This window comes from Lagenorhynchus albirostris, chromosome 5 (assembly GCF_949774975.1).
Source record: "Lagenorhynchus albirostris chromosome 5, mLagAlb1.1, whole genome shotgun sequence".
Classification (NCBI taxonomy): Eukaryota; Metazoa; Chordata; class Mammalia; order Artiodactyla; family Delphinidae; genus Lagenorhynchus; species Lagenorhynchus albirostris.
This window is the reverse complement of record NC_083099.1, coordinates 89,868,851-89,886,724: the sequence shown is the minus strand read 5'-3', so window position 1 is coordinate 89,886,724 and position 17,874 is coordinate 89,868,851. Positions and strand designations below refer to the sequence as shown.

Below are 17,874 nucleotides of genomic sequence, written 5' to 3'. Positions count from 1 at the left end.
TAAGGAAACATAAAAGAGAATAGACAGGTTTTCCAAGCGCACTGCAGGCACAGTTGGTTTTGCTCATGATCTGCATGCAAAGTAAAATTTCTTAACCCATTAGCCAACTAATTCGTAACTACAGTCATTTGAAAATATTTCACGATTCGTTCCTTCCAAATCCAGGATGAGTATTTGAAATTAAATATTAATTTTAGGATCAAAATTGTATTAACAATTTCTTCATTACAATTTGGAAATCCAACAGGCACATACTTGAAGGCATGTTAATAGTTTGAAACTTCTATAAAAGACTGGCTTTAAAATTAAGAGACCCTTACAAAAGAAATCTTGATTGTGGAATAGCTAACTATCCTAGGTATGATGAAAGAGAAAAAGTGTGATTTCTTATGGACCTCACTAATGGGTTCAAATATAAAGATGTGAATGAATGACTGATTAGGTTACCTAAGCAATGAAGTATAAAAGAAGGGAGAGCTTACAACCAAGAGTGAACACGAAATGATGGCATGGATCGACACAAAAACAACTGGAAATTATGGAGTCAAAATGAACTGAGACCTGTTTAGGAGACTAAGAAAGGCTTTAAAACTTATTTCAAAATAAGAAGATGACAATGAAAAGAATGGTCCTGCTGCTTAGGCCCAATGGTATAATTTTACAATAAAGGAGACAATGGTATAATAATAATATAACACATAATAAAAGAATTCTACTAATAATAATGAATGGACACTAAGAAAATAAAATTTTCTGAGTCTAGCTTGTTTCCAGCTTCTCTATGCAGGGAAATTGTCTTTAGATTGAATATTATCAGATGGCAACTTTATGCTTAAAAGAAGCTCAAGTCTCTCACCTAAGACAAATTACATCCCACGGACATGAAGGAACTAATAAATGCGTTTGTTGACCTATTCTTAGTGATCTCAGAGGAATCATGCAAAATAGGGAAAGAATTAAAATGACTGAAAACAGAGGAATGTCATCGTAATATTCAAAAATAGTTTCTGAAAATTATAGGCCTGATATCAGTCGTCAGCAAATTTCTAAGTAGAATTCAATGAGGGGGTGACAGATGTCCACTGTTGGAATTTCAGGCAGTGAGTAGTACTGGGGGAAGTGCGCTCAGGCAGGAAGTGTCCCCCTGCCCCTCCAAAATGTGTGAGGTTGGCAGCTCACTCTCTACCCACCTCTCCTCCCACTATTGGAAAAACAGATTTAATTTTTTAAAATCCGAACTGCTACCAAACTTCTGATCTATATCCTACATAAGATATGTCGCATGAGTCATACTGAAAAAGACTCAAGACGTTACAGCTAACAGATGTAAACTGAATTCTTTTTTTACCTTTATTCATAAGAGAAACTTCCTTTTCTTCTTGTCTCAGTGAAACATCAGGGTCACTTTTATCTAAAACCTGAAAAACAAGCTCCGTATTTAAAGCTGTACAAAAACAAAGGACATATAGTAAGGTGCAGAACTGACCTTGAACATCAATGCCCATATCAGAGAGAGACCATAAGGTTGCCAGGACAGTTTAGGAACATGTTCCGAAGGGAGACAAACATACGTGTTGTCAAAAATTATACTGGAATGCAGCTCAAGGATGGTTGCATTATAATTGTCATGTTTATGTCTATCATTTCTTTAGTGGGATTTTTACATTTCTACCAATATTTGCATAGAAAACTTACATTTTGGGAATGCGCTTCTTTAGATCAGAGAGACAGAGACAGAGAGAGAGAGAGAGAGAGAGAGAGACAGATGGAGTTTGTTTATGCCACCCAAGAAAACAGATCCAGAAGCTCCTTTCACGTATTTTTAAGTGTCTGAGAAGGTGGGGCAAAGGCAGTAAAAAAAAGGAATCTGAAGAAGACAGGGGTAGAGCAAAAGCTCTGTCTGCTCCTTGATCTGAAGACCCCTGAACACGTGCTGAGACACACTGGGCTCCTGACTCCATCACCTGGTGTGAGGTGTACAGCTCTCAGTTTTCTGGAGCTTACCCATTGTGTGTATCCTTCGCCTTTCAATGCCCCCTCTAAACTGCTAAACAAACGTGGGATGGGGAGGCTATCAACCTTCCTTTTCTCCCCTCCCAGGAAACAAAGGCATATATTTTACACGGCATTCTGGAAACTGTGCTCTGTCAGGAAGCAGGTTAAATGGACACACATGTAACCTAGCAACGAAAGAACTGAGAGGCCGTCCATCACCGTCATTTTCTATTTTATCCAAATTAAGAGAAAGCAAGCCTTGTAGGTAGGGGGAAATAAAAAAAACTGATTCTAAGTTACTTTGGTCCATTTCAAAATATTTTTATTCTTTTTTTTTTTTTTGCGGTACGCGGGCCTCTCACTGTTGTGGCCTCTCCCGTTGCGCAGCACAGGCTCCGGACGCACAGGCTCAATGGCCATGGCTCACGGGCCCAGCCACTCCGCGGCATGTGGGATCCTCCCGGACCGGGACATGAACCCGTGTCCCCTGCATCGGCAGGTGGACTCTCAACCACTGCGCCACCAGGGAAGCCCTTTTATTCTTATACTGTAAATAAATTCATGCCCCAGGAAGTAAATAAAATGCATATATATATTTTTTAACATCTTTATTGGTGTATAATTGCTTTACAATGTTGTGTTAGTTTCTGCTGTATAACAAAGTGAATCAGCTATATGTATACATATATCCCCATATCCCCTCCCTCTTGTGTTTCCCTCCCACCCTTCCTATCCCACCCCACTAGGTGGTCACAAGGCACCAAGCTGATCTCCCTGTGCGATGCAGCTACTTCCCACTAGCTATCCATCTTACATTTGGTAGTGTATACATGTTAATGCTACTCTCTCACTTCGTCCCAGCTTACCTCCCCCTCCCTGTGTCCGCAAGTCGCAGGACAGAAATGCATATATTTTTAAAGTTCATTTTGCAAAATGACTTTAAAATGGTATCTTATTTATTTCTGATGTAACATAAAATCTAAAGTTTTCTCCTGATGTGTTGATATGTAAGGAAAAGCTCCATACTTTGTGTCTTCCCTTTGAAGGGAATATTTTTTGACCAGTTTATAGGCAGCATAGACTATTTCCTATCACAGTTAACAGCAACCACAAGATAAGCTCATGAGAAGAACTACTTAACGCCTTTAGTAATAACCACTTTGTAATAATCTATGATGATCCTACTCAGGATGTGTTCATTTTCTTTGGTAACTTCTCCTTATGATGGAAATCAGACAAGATAAAAGTATCCAAGCTTAACAAAAATGACAGCACTCCCAGCAGGGAACTCCTGGTGGCGGTATTATTAACACAGCCTCTTGAAATTATTTTTGCATTTTATTGTTTGGTTCTCTGCTTTGAGCTCTGCCGTGTGAGGGCTGTTTCCATGAGGGTCAGATATGGTCCCCTCACCCCAAAAGTGTTACTTACACGAGGCTTTACCGTCTCTATTGCAGGAGAGATTTCCTTCTTTTCTTTTCCTTTCTTTTATTTCCTTTATTCTTTGGCATAGTAATGTTTAAAATATTTTGGATCAACAATTCACAGCCTACAGTATTTCCTTTTAAATGACACTGTGTAAATATCTGAGTTCATAGGATGCCGCCTTTTTTTTTTTACAATGTACTTGCGGCTTTGAAGGTCTGGATTTTTTCAAGCTGAGACAAGAAAACATGCAGTTGTCTTTTCAATGACACTATCTGTGTATTTTGATACTTGTGAAGCTCTTTCACATATATGACTTCATTTCAGTATAGAAATGCTCTCCAGCCACTTAGGCTTAACTGTGTCTCATACTCTGCAGTTTGAGGATATCGCTTTCCTAAGACTTTACTTCGGTCATGGAATAGATAATACTTCCCACACAGTAAATGAGATTACAGTTAAGTCTTAACGAGGGGTTTTAGATACCTTAATTAAAATTATGTTAACAATGAGTAGAGTGGGATTTGTCAATTCTCCAAGGCATGCAAAGGATCAGCATAATACCACATGCTCAATTTTGTGAAGTATCTATTTAAGAGGATAAATAAATCATAAATCAGTTAGAGAGAGGAAAAAGAGCATAGCATAGTCAACTGTGTAACACTTTTCTCATTCAACCCGCATTAAGGAAGCTTAAGAACTGGTTGATAACACTTTGTCTGGCTTCTTTCCTTCTGCTTCTTTGCCCCTCTACACCGACCCCAAACATTTTATCAAGGACCCATAAAGGCTACCAGTTCTTGCCCTCCTGCCAAGTTCAAAGGCCCTTCCTGTTTTCACTCTTCCATGGTTAACATTATGTTCTAGGCGCCTCCCTTTTGTTCATTAATTTATTCAGTAAAACTGAGTTCCCAGTTTGAGTCAGACACTGTTATGATGAAGACTATGGAGCTTATTTTCTAGTGAGGGAGAAAGATATTAAATAAATAAAAAGATGGATATGTAATAATATAAGTTCTCTGAAGAAAAATATCACAGGTAAGAGAAGGAGAATGACCTGGGTTACTCAACTGCCTCTCTGGGGTCACTGTAATCATCTACACCCTCCTTTCTCCAGGTCTTTGAGTTGCTGTTGATTTGTTTATTCCCCTCAACTTTTTTCTAGTCTTTCCTCAAGCATCTCCCCTCAATTGGGCCTTGCTTGTCCCCTCTATATAAAATTGCTCTCACTCTCACCACACCCACACTGACACTTCCTGCCCCCTTAACTCTGCTCTATTTCTCTCCTTAGCACTTACGATTGCCTACCATGCAACATATTTTCCTGATTTATCTTGTCTATTGTCCGATTTCCCCACTAGAATGGAAGCACCATGAAGACAGGGAGTAGTGCCTAATTTTTTCCTGCTGTATCCCCAATGTCTAGGACAGTAACTGATGCTCCATATACTCACAGAATAAAAGAAAGTTGAAACGCAAGTCAAGAAAATCCATGTATGTTGCTGGGGGTAGGAAGTAGTAGAGTCCAGGCATTATGAACAACAAAGGAAGAGGCTGTGAAGGAAAAATAAGCTTAGGGTGCTGGAGGCCAAGGAAGGTGAGGGTGACTAGAGCGGAGTGAGAGAAGGAATGAATTATAGGCAGTGAGGACAGCGAGGAAGTCAGGCCAGGTCATGTAGGGCCTTGGAGGGCACTATATTTCATTCTAAGTGTGAGCAGAAGCCATTGGAGGGTTCACCTCTTACACTGTTGGTGGGAATGTAAATTGTCACAGCCACGATGGAGAACAGTATGGAGGTTCCTCAAAACTCTAAAAATAGAGTTGCTATATGCTCCATGAATCCCACTCCTGGGCATATATCCAGACGAAACTATTATTCGAAAAGATACATGCACCCCTATGTTCATAGCAGCACTATTCACAACAGCCAAGACATGGAAACAACCTAAATGCCTATCGACAGAGGAATGGATAAAGAAGATGTGGTACATATATACAATGGAATATTACTCAGCCATCAAAAAGAATAAAATAATGCCATTTGCAGCAACATGGATGGACCTAGAGATTATCATACTAAGTGAAGTAAGTCAGAAAGAGAAATACAAATACCACATGATATCACTTATATGTGGGATCTAAAATATGATAAAAATCAACATATCTATGAAACAAAAACAGACTAACAGACATACAGAACAGACTTGTGGTTGCCAAGGGGGAGAGGAGGGAAGGAAAGGGAATTTGGGATGAGCAGATGCAAACTAGTATATACAGGATGGATAAACAACAAGAGCCTATTGTATAGCACAGGGGACTATATTCAATACCCTGTGACAAACCATAATGGAAAAGAATATGAAAAAGAATACATGGGGGGCTTCCCTGGTGGTGCAGTGGTTAAGAATCTGCCTGCCAATGCAGGGGACACAGCTTTGAGCCCTGGTTCAGGAAGGTCCCACATGCCACGGAGCAACTAAGCCCGTGTGCCACAACTACTGAACCTGCACTCTAGAGCCCGCGAGCCACAACTACTGAGTCCGTGAGCCACAACTACTGAAGCCCACGTGCCTAGAGCCCGTGCACCACATAAAGGAGTAGCCCCCGCTTGCCACAACTAGAGAAAGCCTGCACACAGCAACGAAGACCCAACACATCTAAAAATAAATAAATTAAATAAATAAATTAAAAAACGAAGAATATATGTATATATGTATAACTAAGTCACTTTGCTGTACCAAAGAAATTAATACAACATTGTAACTCAATTATACTTCAATAAAATTTTAAAAAAAGAAGCCAGTGGAGGGTTCTAAGTAGGAGAATAGCATAATCTGACTTATATTTTGGATGGAATACTCAGATTTTTAGACTGTGGAGGCCAAAAGCAGTGGAATCATATATAGGGCTACTGCTATAATCCTGGTAAGAAATGTTAGTGAATTGGCCAGGTGGGTAGCTGTGGAGGGGGTAGAACAGAGTATGTGTTTGAAGGCTGATTCAGCAAGATTGGCTGATGGGTTTAGTGCAGGGTGTGAAAGGAGAGAAATTCAGGTGTCGGCCTGAGCAACTGTGAGTGATGGTATTATTTACTGAGATGGGGAAGCATGAAGAAGTCCCTTGGAATTCTTTCCTCTCTTGATTTTGATAACCTTCTGTGTCCCAACTCTTCCTGGGTAATTATTATTTTTCCCTCAAAGAAAATTTTCCCTCAAAGAAAATTTCAGGGGGTTAAATTATCACCCTTACGCAAACAATGGCTTCCCAGCATCATCAACCCTAACTTCTCATCTGTGCCCCAGTTATTTCCAACTGACTTCAGGACACTTACCCTTGAATGTCTTGCTGAACTTCAAATCCTCAGTCTCACCTTTGCCCACTTAGATTCCTCTGGTCAAGTCCTCTTTCTATTTATAATAACATTTTCATTCCAGATTGTGCCATCTCAAAACTGCTGTCACTGTTTAGTCTACCATATGCCTCTCCAAGTTGTGCTATTTTCCTTCAAGATGTTTCACTTTTCCTTGTCTTCTTGTACTACAATCTCCAGGCAGCAGCAATCTACTTGGTTTTTTGGTCTTTAGTTTCTCCTCTTTCCAGTACTGCTTCATTATCACAACATTTTCATAACACAAAGAATTAATTCTTTAGACAAAATCTCCGTGATTAAACGTTCCTTCTCAAAACTTGCCTACAGGTCCTGACCACTTTCTCCCTCAAGTACAAACCCTTTTCTGGTATTCAAAACTCTTCTCAATGTGATTCTAAGATATCTGGAAATATTAATAAACACTCTCTATAATAACCAAAAAGTTCTCTTCAGAATTCCCTGTAACCACTAGGTAGACTTCTGCCTCCATACCTTTGCCCACATAGTTCTCTCTACCTGAAATACATTCTTTCCTCCTTTTCTTATGTCTTTCCCACTTTTTAAGACAAGTATAAGTCATACTCTATTTTATTTACTCTAGCACATGCTGATTTCTTCCTTTCTCTGAAAAAGTATTAACAGTAAATTACAAAGAGTTTTAATTATTTTTAATAGCCAACCCTCATATCTACGGGATCCAGATAAGACTGGGATCCTGTAGTAGCCTTGATTCTTGCCATGACACTTCAAAACAGAATTCAACACTTGGGTCCACCTCCCAAAAAGAAATCCAACTGTACAAAGCATTAATAAATATACAGATTTTACTGAAAATTGTGTTGAGAAATGGAGGAAATAGTTACACAAGGCAAAAATCAGCTTAAAATTACCATGAAGCAGGTCTACTTTACTTCGTCAATTGTTAGCCTACTCATCTCTCTCTACAAACCTTCCCCTCCAGACTCTCCGATTCTGCAGCACCAGTGTTTTTCTGCTTGTGTGATTACATCCTTTCTCCTTCCTCCCACTCCTTCCCACAAACACAGGGTCACTCTCTAGCTCTACCTTTTCTTCCACAAAGCAATGTCACTCTCCCAATTTTCATTCTTTACTCCCATCTCCTGGCCTACCCAAAGCTGAATTTTCCTTCTTTGGAATTACAAAGGTGTGTTTTAAAATTTTTTTTTTCTGGGGACTTCCCTGGTGGGTCCAGTGATTAAGACTTCACCTTCCAATGCAGGGGGTGTGGGCTCGATCCCTGGTCAGGGAGCTAAGATCCCACATGCCTCGTGGCCAAAAAAACAAAACATAAAACAGAAGCAATGTGGTAACAAATTCAATAAAGACTTTTAAAAATTGATTCACGTCAAAAAAAATCTTTAAAAAACTGTTTCTTGTAACACAAGGAATTATTTTCATTCTGTCACAAATCATCCCATTAATTCTCATAATAACCTTGAGAGTCAGTAATATTATTATTCCCCTTCTATAGAAAAGAAAACAGAAGACCATAAGTTGATACAACTGACATGTGGCATGCAGGTCTGAATGTGAACCTGGGTCAATCTGTCAGAGTTCAGAGCCTGTCTGCTTTCCATAAAATAATGCTAACTCATGGTTTTGTAGAATTGTCTTCCAATTTTTCTGCTCCTTTAGAGAAGAGATCATGGTGGTTTTTTTTTTTTTTTTTTTTGGTGTCCTTCAAAATCTCTAACATAGTCCTGTTCAGTAAATGTGTCTTGAATGGGTGCATGGTTCCTGATAGTTCACACACTAGCACTTGAATATTTAGATTCATTATAAATTGCCCAGGAGATTTTTCTTTCATAAGTCAGGGGATGTATCACATATTGTCTTTGTGTCTGTAAGTCTGTTGGTGAGTTGATGGATGATGCTATGGAGGGTGAGTAGAGACAATTCTTCCTCCAAAGCCCTTGGGGCAGCTCTGGTTTATAGCTCATAAGGGGGCGGCTCTGTCTGTGAAAGTTCTGATGCTGTTAGCAACAATCACAGGACTGTGAAAGTTCTGATACTGTTAGCAACAATCACGGGACTATACAGGTTCATATAGAGGCAATGGTAACATCATCACCCAGGAAAACTGACTAATAAATGTCTTGCTTTTGAAATTAAGGCAACTTTAATCATCAGAAATCATGTTATTGCAATATCAATGCAGTTTCCCATTAAAAAAAAATTTCTGTTAGAGGAGTCAGAAAAATTTGCCCATTTAGGGTGGATGCAGCTGATTTAGGTACTGACTATGCAGGTTATTTGCTTTTCTTCTTTCTTCACCTCTTTTGGGTTACTGAGTCACCTTTTCACTTTCATTGTTATATAGTAGTGATGCCAAAACAGGGTACTTACTGTTGTTTTTTGTTTGTCTGTTTGTTTGGGGGTTTGGGGTTTTTTGGGGTTTTTTTTGGCTACCACAGAACATAAACCTAGACATTGGAAACTCATCAACTCTTCCAGACATTCCTCAGCTTTTGTAACATACCACAGAGGCCCCATCAATGACCCCAGGGATTCAGAGTGGGTTGATGCCTTTCCTGAGCTGGCATCACCTTCTTTTGAAAGATGCCCTAAAGAGCTAACCAGATGTAGTTGGTAAAGGATTATTAGCTCATGCCAAAACAGGAAGATGGTTCCATCCATTCATTCCTTTATTCATCAATCTTTCTTCAGCCCCAGAAAGTATCACACTCTGGACTATATGCTGGAGGTTACAACTTTCAGAGTAAACCCCAGAGACTCCATTGCCAAACTCTTAAAATACATCTGTCAGTGATGATCTGGCCGTTGAGTTTTTTAAATGTCTGCAGATTGGGAAAATGAAATGAATCCATCTGCCAGTCTGCTCCTGAGGCCAGGTGAGAGGCAAAAAGACCTAAATGACCACAGAGGACAAAAGGGCCAAAGCCAGTCCAACCAAAAAGGTAGTATGGTTCCTGGTTATTAAACAGGCAGGTCCAACCTGACTTAAAATAACCACACCCATAGATGTTCTTTCACTGCCTTAGCAACTGATATTCAGAGCAGAAACTGAAAGAAGGTTATTATAAAATATGGAAAAACAACAAATACTAGCATAGGAAAAAGGTAAATGTTCCTTCATATGAGAGTCAGAAAATCTGCATAATGTCAACTTGGAGTACATGCTCCACCAAGATGAACAAAAGCATGCCCATGTGTAAGAAAAAGTTAGTACTTCCATCAGTCTGACTTAACATCTCAGAATATTTTTCCTGCTCAATTTCTCTAACTTACTGTTGGCATTGGTAATTTTATTCCCCTGGTGTTCCTGCATTTTGAAGCATTCTCCCAATTGATCATCTGCTTGCCTGACCATCTGCTGTGGTTTGGCAACCTAATTTTCCCAGTCACCTTTCAGAATAGATCCTCTAGGATGTCTATTCTGTATAGTCATTTCTTACATCTCAACTGGTGACATAACTTGAGACTGCTTACCCCTTTGACAAGATGCTTGGGAATCTAGTCCCATTGCTTCATTTTTATTTTTATTGCTTCTATTAAGCATGGTACAGTGACAGCTGATCAGCTTGCATTACTCTGAGGGGCACTGGGGTCCTACGGAGCTCATATGTCAAATTTTTGCCTGGAGTAAAGTTGAAGTGCCAATTTATCACATAGCAGTGCACAAGGAGTTTTTAATTGAACTTAGAAAAACCCTTAATTACAACAGTACCACAGGGCATTGCTCCAGTAAAGCAGAGCTGTAGCAAGCTTCACTTAGATGTTGATTCCCCTGACATCTGTAAGGGGTGCAGAAAAGAATTTCTACTTCCTCCCCATCTGGGGTTAACTGGGACATATTTGAACTTTACACATGGGTTTGTAAATGCTTGGGACAGAAACAGTTCAGAACATCCAGTATTCATTAAAAGAGAAGGCAGGGTATGTGTTTTGAGCTGGAAGATGGGAAATAATAGGATTTTCTGGAGGCCAAGGGTCAGGAGACACCAGCTCATGGGAGGGGTTGGTGCTATGGTTATGACCGCAGCCATATTACTAGACTCATAATCTTGGGCAAGGAGAAGACGCTCCTTCCCAGGAATCATCCCTGAGATGATGATCCTGATGGTGCCTATGTGATTCTAGGTTGACTGGAAAGAAAAGAGTCAGATATTGAGCACAAAAGAACATTACTGTGTAGGTCAGATTTGGAGTGAATAAGGTCAGAAATGGGCTAACGGGAAGTTAGCTTGATCTGGGCAAGGAGTGGATGATGGCTTGATTTTTTTTTAAATGAATTCAAGACTCTTGGCTGGAGAATGCCCATCTATGAAACTTTGGAAACCTGTCTAAGCCAAAATATTCAAATCCTCACCCCTGAGAAAAGTGTATTTGTGCACTCCAACACACCTGTATGCAATGGGCTGAACTGATATGGGGTCAACCCATGCAGATGGGCAATAAAGGGAGAAGTCATAATGAGGAGTGGTTAAGAAAGTGGGAGCTGAGGTTGAACAGCTAGGGTTTAAGGTGACCAGTTCCTGACTGTGATCCTGAGCGAGTTTATTTTCTTCCTCTGTAAAATGGGGATGAAAAGAGAATGTACCCCTCAGGTTATTAAAAGGATTAGATGAGATGATACATGTGAAGAATAGCAGCTGAATTTCATCGCAGCCACAGTGAAAAAGGAAAGGCTAACTCCACTAAAACACACATGCATGCACACACAGAGTAGAATTTCAGTAAAATACAATTTTGCAGGAGCTGAGATAATAAATCGGGATCACACTAGTTGTCCTGAAATGCGGGACGGAATGGTAGCTGTGCTAACAAGATTGTGTAAAATAATGAAAGAAGTTTGCTGCAGCGCAGACTGATGGCTCCACACATAATGGCCCCAAGGTCCAATCAAGCAGCTATCTAGGGCATTATGAAGAGGATTAAGAGGTCCTTTAAAAAAAAAACTCCTCATTATTCTCATGACAGTTTTTTAATCTCTAAAAAAATGTCTGGAGTTTTAACTGAATCCCAGCTGGAAACTGCCACAGCCACAAACGACATATGCAAGCAAGCTCTTACCAAGAGCACTCTCACTGCATGGACTTTGAAAACAAATGGCCCACCCTGGCTGAAAGGCCAAGCACAAAGTAATATCTAAAAGGAAAAAATGCCACAGAAGTGACACCCACAAACTATGTGATCAGAAGCAACTGGAGATACCCTGGGAGGGCTCACGCCAAGGAGTACTTCCCAGAAATTCTGCTGCCAGTGTCCTCACGGTGACACACAGCCATACCCCGCCTCGGCAGGTGACCCTCCAACACTAACAGTACAGGCTCTTGGTGCTCCAGCCAGGCGTCAGGGCTGTGCCACTGAGGTGAGAGAGCCAAGTTCAGGACACTGGTCCACAAGATACCTCCCAGCTCCACATAATATGAAACGGAGAAATCTCCCAGAGATCTCCATCTCAACACCAAGACCCAGCTTCACTCAACGACCAGCAAGCTACAGTGCTGGACACCCTATGACAAACAACTAGCAAGACAGGAACACAGCCCCATACATTAGCAGAGAGGCTGCCTAAAATCATAATAAGGCCACAGACACCCCAAAACACACCACCAGACGTGGACCTGCCAACCAGAATGACAAGATCCAGCCTTATCCACCAGAACACAGGCACTACTCCCCTCCACCAGGAAGCCTACACAACCCACTGAAACAACTTTAGTCACTGGGGGCAGACACCAAAAACAACGGGAACTACGAACCTGCAGCCTGCTAAAAGGAGACCCCAAACACAGTAAGATAAGCAAAATGAGAAGACAGAAAAACACACAGCAGATGAAGGAACAAGGTAAAAACCCACCAGACCTAACAAATGAAGAGGAAATAGGCAGTCTACCTGAAAAAGAATTCAGAATAATGATAGTAAAGATGATCCAAAATCTTGGAAATAGAATAGACAAAATGCAAGAAACATTTAACAAGGACCTAGAAGAACTAAAGAGGAAACAAGCAATGAGGAACAACACAATAAATGCAATGAAAAATACTCTAGATGGGATCAATAGCAGAATAACTGAGGCAGAAGAACGGATAAGTGACCTGGAAGATAATATAGTGGAAATAACTACTGCAGAGCAGAAAAAAGAATGAAAAGAACTGAGGACAGTCTCAGAGACCTCTGGGACAACAGTAAATGCACCAACATTCGAATTACAGGGGTCCCAGAAGAAGAAGAGAAAAAGAAAGAGACTGAGAAAATATTTGAAGAGATTATAGTTGAAAACTTCCCTAATATGGGAAAGGAAATAGTTAATCAAGTCCAGGAAGCACAGAGAGTCCCATACAGGATAAATCCAAGGAGAAACACGCAAAGACACATATTAATCAAACTATCAAAAATTAAATACAAACAAAACATATTAAAAGCAGCAAGGGAAAAACAACAAATAACACACAAAGGAATCCCCATAAGGCTAAAAGCTAATCTTTCAGCAGAAACTCTGCAAGCCAGAAGGGAGTGGCATGACATATTTAAAGTGATGAAGGAGAAAAACCTACAACCAAGATTACTCTACCCAGCAAGGATCTCATTCAGATTTGATGGAGAAATTAAAACCTTTACAGACAAGCAAAAGCTGAGAGAGTTCAGCACCACCAAACCAGCTTTACAACAAATGGTAAAGGAACTTCTCTAGGCAAAAAATACAAGAGAAGGAAAAGACCTACAATAACAAATCCAAAACAATTAAGAAAATGGGAATAGGAACATACATATCGATAATTACCTTAAATGTAAATGGATTAAATGTTCCCACCAAAAGACACAGACTGGCTGAATGGATACAAAAAGAAGACCTGTATATAGGCTGTCTACAAGAAACCCACTTCAGACCTCGGGACACATACAGACTGAAAGTGAGGGGATGGAAAAAGATATTCCATGCAAATGAAAATCAAAAGAAACCTGGAGTAGCAATTCTCATATCAGACAAAATAGACTTTAAAATAAAGACTATTACAAGAGACAAAGAAGGACACTACATAATGATCAAGGGATCAATCCAAGAAGAAGATATAACAATTGTAAATATTTATGCACCCACCCAACACAGGAGAACCTCACTACATAAGGCAAATACTAACAGCCATAAAAGGGGAAATCGACAGTAACACATTCATTGTAGGAGACTTTAACACCCCACTTTCACCAATGGACAGGTCGTCCAAAATGAAAATAAATAAGGAAACACAAGCTTTAAATGGTACATTAAACAAGATGGACTTAATTGATATTTATAGGACATTCCATCCAAAAATAACAGAATACACATTTTTCTCAAGTGCTCTGGAATATTCTCCAGGATAGATCATATCTTGGGTCACAAATCTAGCGTTGGTAAAGTTAAGAAAATTGAAATCGCATCAAGTACCTTTTCCAACCACAACGCTATGAGACTAGATACCAATTACAGGAAAAGATCTGTAAAAAATACAAACACATGGAGGCTAAACAATACACTACTTAATAATGAAGTGATCACTGAAGAAATCAAAGAGAAAATCAAAAAATACCTAGAAACAAATGACAATGGAGACACGACGACCCAAAACCTATGGGATGCAGCAAAAGCAGTTCTAAGAGGGAAGTTTATAGCAATACAATCCTACCTTAAGAAACAGGAAACATCTCGAATAAACGACCTAACCTTGCACCTAAAGCAATTAGAGAAAGAAGAACAAAAAAATGCCAAAGGTAGCAGAAGGAAAGAAATCATAAAGATCAGATCAGAAATAAATGAAAAAGAAATGAAGAAAACGATAGCAAAGACCAATAAAACAAAAAGCTGGTTCCTTGAGAAGATAAACAAAATTGATAAACCATTAGCCAGACTCATCAAGAAGAAAAGGGAGAAGATTCAAATCAACAGAATTAGAAATGAAAAAGGAGAAGTAGGGCTTCCCTGGTGGCGCAGTGGTTGAGAGTCCGCATGCTGATGCAGGGGACACGGGTTCATGTCCCGGTCCGGGAGGATCCCACATGCCGCAGAGCGGCTAGGCCCGTGAGCCATGGCCTCTGAGCCTGCGCGTCCGGAGCCTGTGCTCCGCAACGGGAGAGGCCACAACAGTGAGAGGCCCGCATACCGCAAAAAAAAAAAAAAAAAAAAAAAATGGAGAAGTAACAACTGACACTGCAGAAATACAAAGGATCATGAGAGATTACTACAAGCAACTCTATGCCAATAAAATGGACAACCTGGAAGAAATGGACAAATTCTTAGAAATGCACAAACTGCCGAGACTAAACCAGGAAGAAATAGAAAATATGAACAGACCAATCACAAGCACTGAAATTGAAACTGTGATTAAAAATCTTCCAACAAACAAAAGCACAGGACCAGAAGGCTTCACAGGCAAATTCTATCAAACATTTAGAGAAGAGCTAACACCTATCCTTCTCAAACTCTTCCAAAATATAGCAGAGGGAGGAACACTCCCAAACTCATTCTACGAGGCCATCATCACCCTGATACCAAAACCAGACAAAGATGCCACAAAGAAGGAAAACTACAGGCCAATATCACTGATGAAAATAGATGCAAAAATCCTCAACAAAATACTAGCAAACAGAATCCAACAACACATTAAAAGGATGATACACCATGATCAAGTGGGGTTTATCCCAGAAACGTAAGGATTCTTCAATATACACAAATCAATCAACGTGATACACCATACTAACAAAGTGAAGGAGAAAAACCATATGATCATCTCAATAGATGCAGAGAAAGCTTTCGACAAAATTCGACACCCATTTATGATAAAAAGCTGCAGAAAGTAGGCATACAGGGAACTTTCCTCAACATGATAAAGGCCATATATGACAAACCCACAGCCAACGTCATCCTCAATGGTGAAATACTGAAACCATTTCCACTAAGATCAGGAACAAGACAAGGTTGTCCACTCTCACCACTATTATTCAACATAGTTTTGGAAGTTTTAGCCACAGGAATCAGAGAAAAAAAAAGAAATAAAAGGAATCCAAATTGGAAAAGAAGAAGTAAAGCTGTCACTGTTTGCTGATGACATGATACTCTAACATAGAGAATCCTAAAGATGCTACCAGAAAACTACTAGAGCTAATCAATGAATTTGGTAAAGTAGCAAGATACAAAATTAATGCACAGAAATCTCTGGCATTCTTATACACTAATGATGAAAAATCTGAAAGTGAAATTAAGAAAACACTCCCATTTACCACTGCAACAAAAAGAATAAAATATCTAGGAATAAACCTACCTAAGGAGACAGAAGACCTATATGCAGAAAATTATAAGACACTGATGAAAGAAATTAAAAATGATACCAACAGATGGAGAGATATACCATGTTCTTGGATTGGAAGAATCAACATTATGAAAATGACTCTACTCCCCAGAGCAATCTACAGATTCAATGCAATCCCTATCAAACTACCACTGGCATTTTCCACAGAACTTGAACAAAAAACTTCACAATTTGTATGGAAACACAAAAGACCCCGAATAGCCAAAGCAATCTTGAGAACGAAAAATGGAGCTGGAGGAATCAGGCTCCCTGACTTCAGACTATACTACAAAGCTACAGTAATCTTGACAGTATGGTACTGGCACAAAATCAGAAAGATAGATCAATGGAACAGGATAGAAAGCCCAGAGATAAACCCACGCACATACGGTCACCTTATCTTTGATAAAGGAGGCAGGAATGTACAATGGAGAAAGGACAGCCTCTACAATAAGTGGTGCTGGACAAACTGGACAGGTACATGTAAAAGTATGAAATTAGAACACCCCCTAACACCATACACAAAAATAAACTCAAAGTGGATTAAAGACCTAAATGTAAGGCCAGACACTATGAAACTCTTAGAGGAAAACATAGGCAGAACACTCTATGACATAAATCACAGCAAGATCCTTTTTGACCCACCTCCTTGAGAAATGGAAATAAAAACAAAAATAAACAAATGGGACCTAATGAAACTTCAAAGCTTTTGCACAGCAAAGGAAACCATAAACAAGACCAAAAGACAACCCTCAGAATGGGAGAAAATATTTGCAAATGAAGCAACTGACAAAGGATTAATCTCCAAAATTTACAAGCAGCTCATGAAGCTCAATAACAAAAAAACAAACAACACAATCCAAAACTGGGCAGAAGACCTAAATAGACATTTCTGCAAAGAAGATATACAGACTGCCAACAATTGCATGAAAGAATGCTCAACATCATTAATCATTAGAGAATGCAAATCAAAACCACAATGAGGTATCACCTCACTCTGGTCTGAATGGCCATCATTAAAAAATCTAGAAACAATAAATGCAGGAGAGGATGAGGAGAAAAGGGAACACTCTTGCACTGTTGGTGGGAATGTAAATTGATACAGCCATTATGGAGAACAGTATGGAGGTTCCTTAAAAAACTACAAATAGAATTATCATACGACCCAGCAATCCCACTACTGGGCATATCCCCTGAGAAAAGCATAATTCAAAAAGAGTCATGTACCAAAATGTTCACTGCAGCTCTATTTACAATAGCCAGGACATGGAAGCAACCTAATTGTCCCTCAGCAGATGAATGGATAAAGAAGATGTGGCACAATGGAATATTACTCAGCCATCAAAAGAAACGAAGTTGAGTTATTTGTAGTTAATGAGTTATTTGTAGTATTTTTCAAATGTAAAATAGATAGCTAGTGGGGAGCAGCCACATAGCACAGGGAGATCAGCTCAGTGCTTTGTAACCACCCAGAGGGGTGGGATAGGGAGGGTGGGAGGGAGGGAGACACAGAGGGAGGAGACATGGGGATATATGTATATGTATATCTGATTCACTTTGTTATACAGTAGAATCTAACACACTACTGTAAAGCAATTATACTCCAATAAAGATGTTTAAAAAATAAAAATAAAGTAAAACCCTAACTGATTTTTGAAGAGAAGCTCAATTAGAATAAAAATTCAATTTTATTATTGTAATAAAATCTGACACCCCCCCCCAATAAAAAAGGATTAAGGGGAGTAGGAGGAGGAAGAAGTTAGGAAAACAG

At 39.5% G+C, this 17,874-nt stretch overlaps 1 protein-coding gene across 1 annotated transcript in view; it reads right to left on the bottom strand.

Moving 5' to 3' along the window:
* The window catches only part of MORC1 (MORC family CW-type zinc finger 1), a 290,081-nt gene that overhangs the window by 25,488 nt on the left and 246,719 nt on the right, over positions 1 to 17,874 (bottom strand). The window contains exon 25 of the mRNA XM_060149355.1: positions 1,349 to 1,418. Coding sequence (XP_060005338.1) covers positions 1,349 to 1,418 — 70 coding nt within the window. The remainder of the gene's footprint in view (positions 1 to 1,348; positions 1,419 to 17,874) is intronic.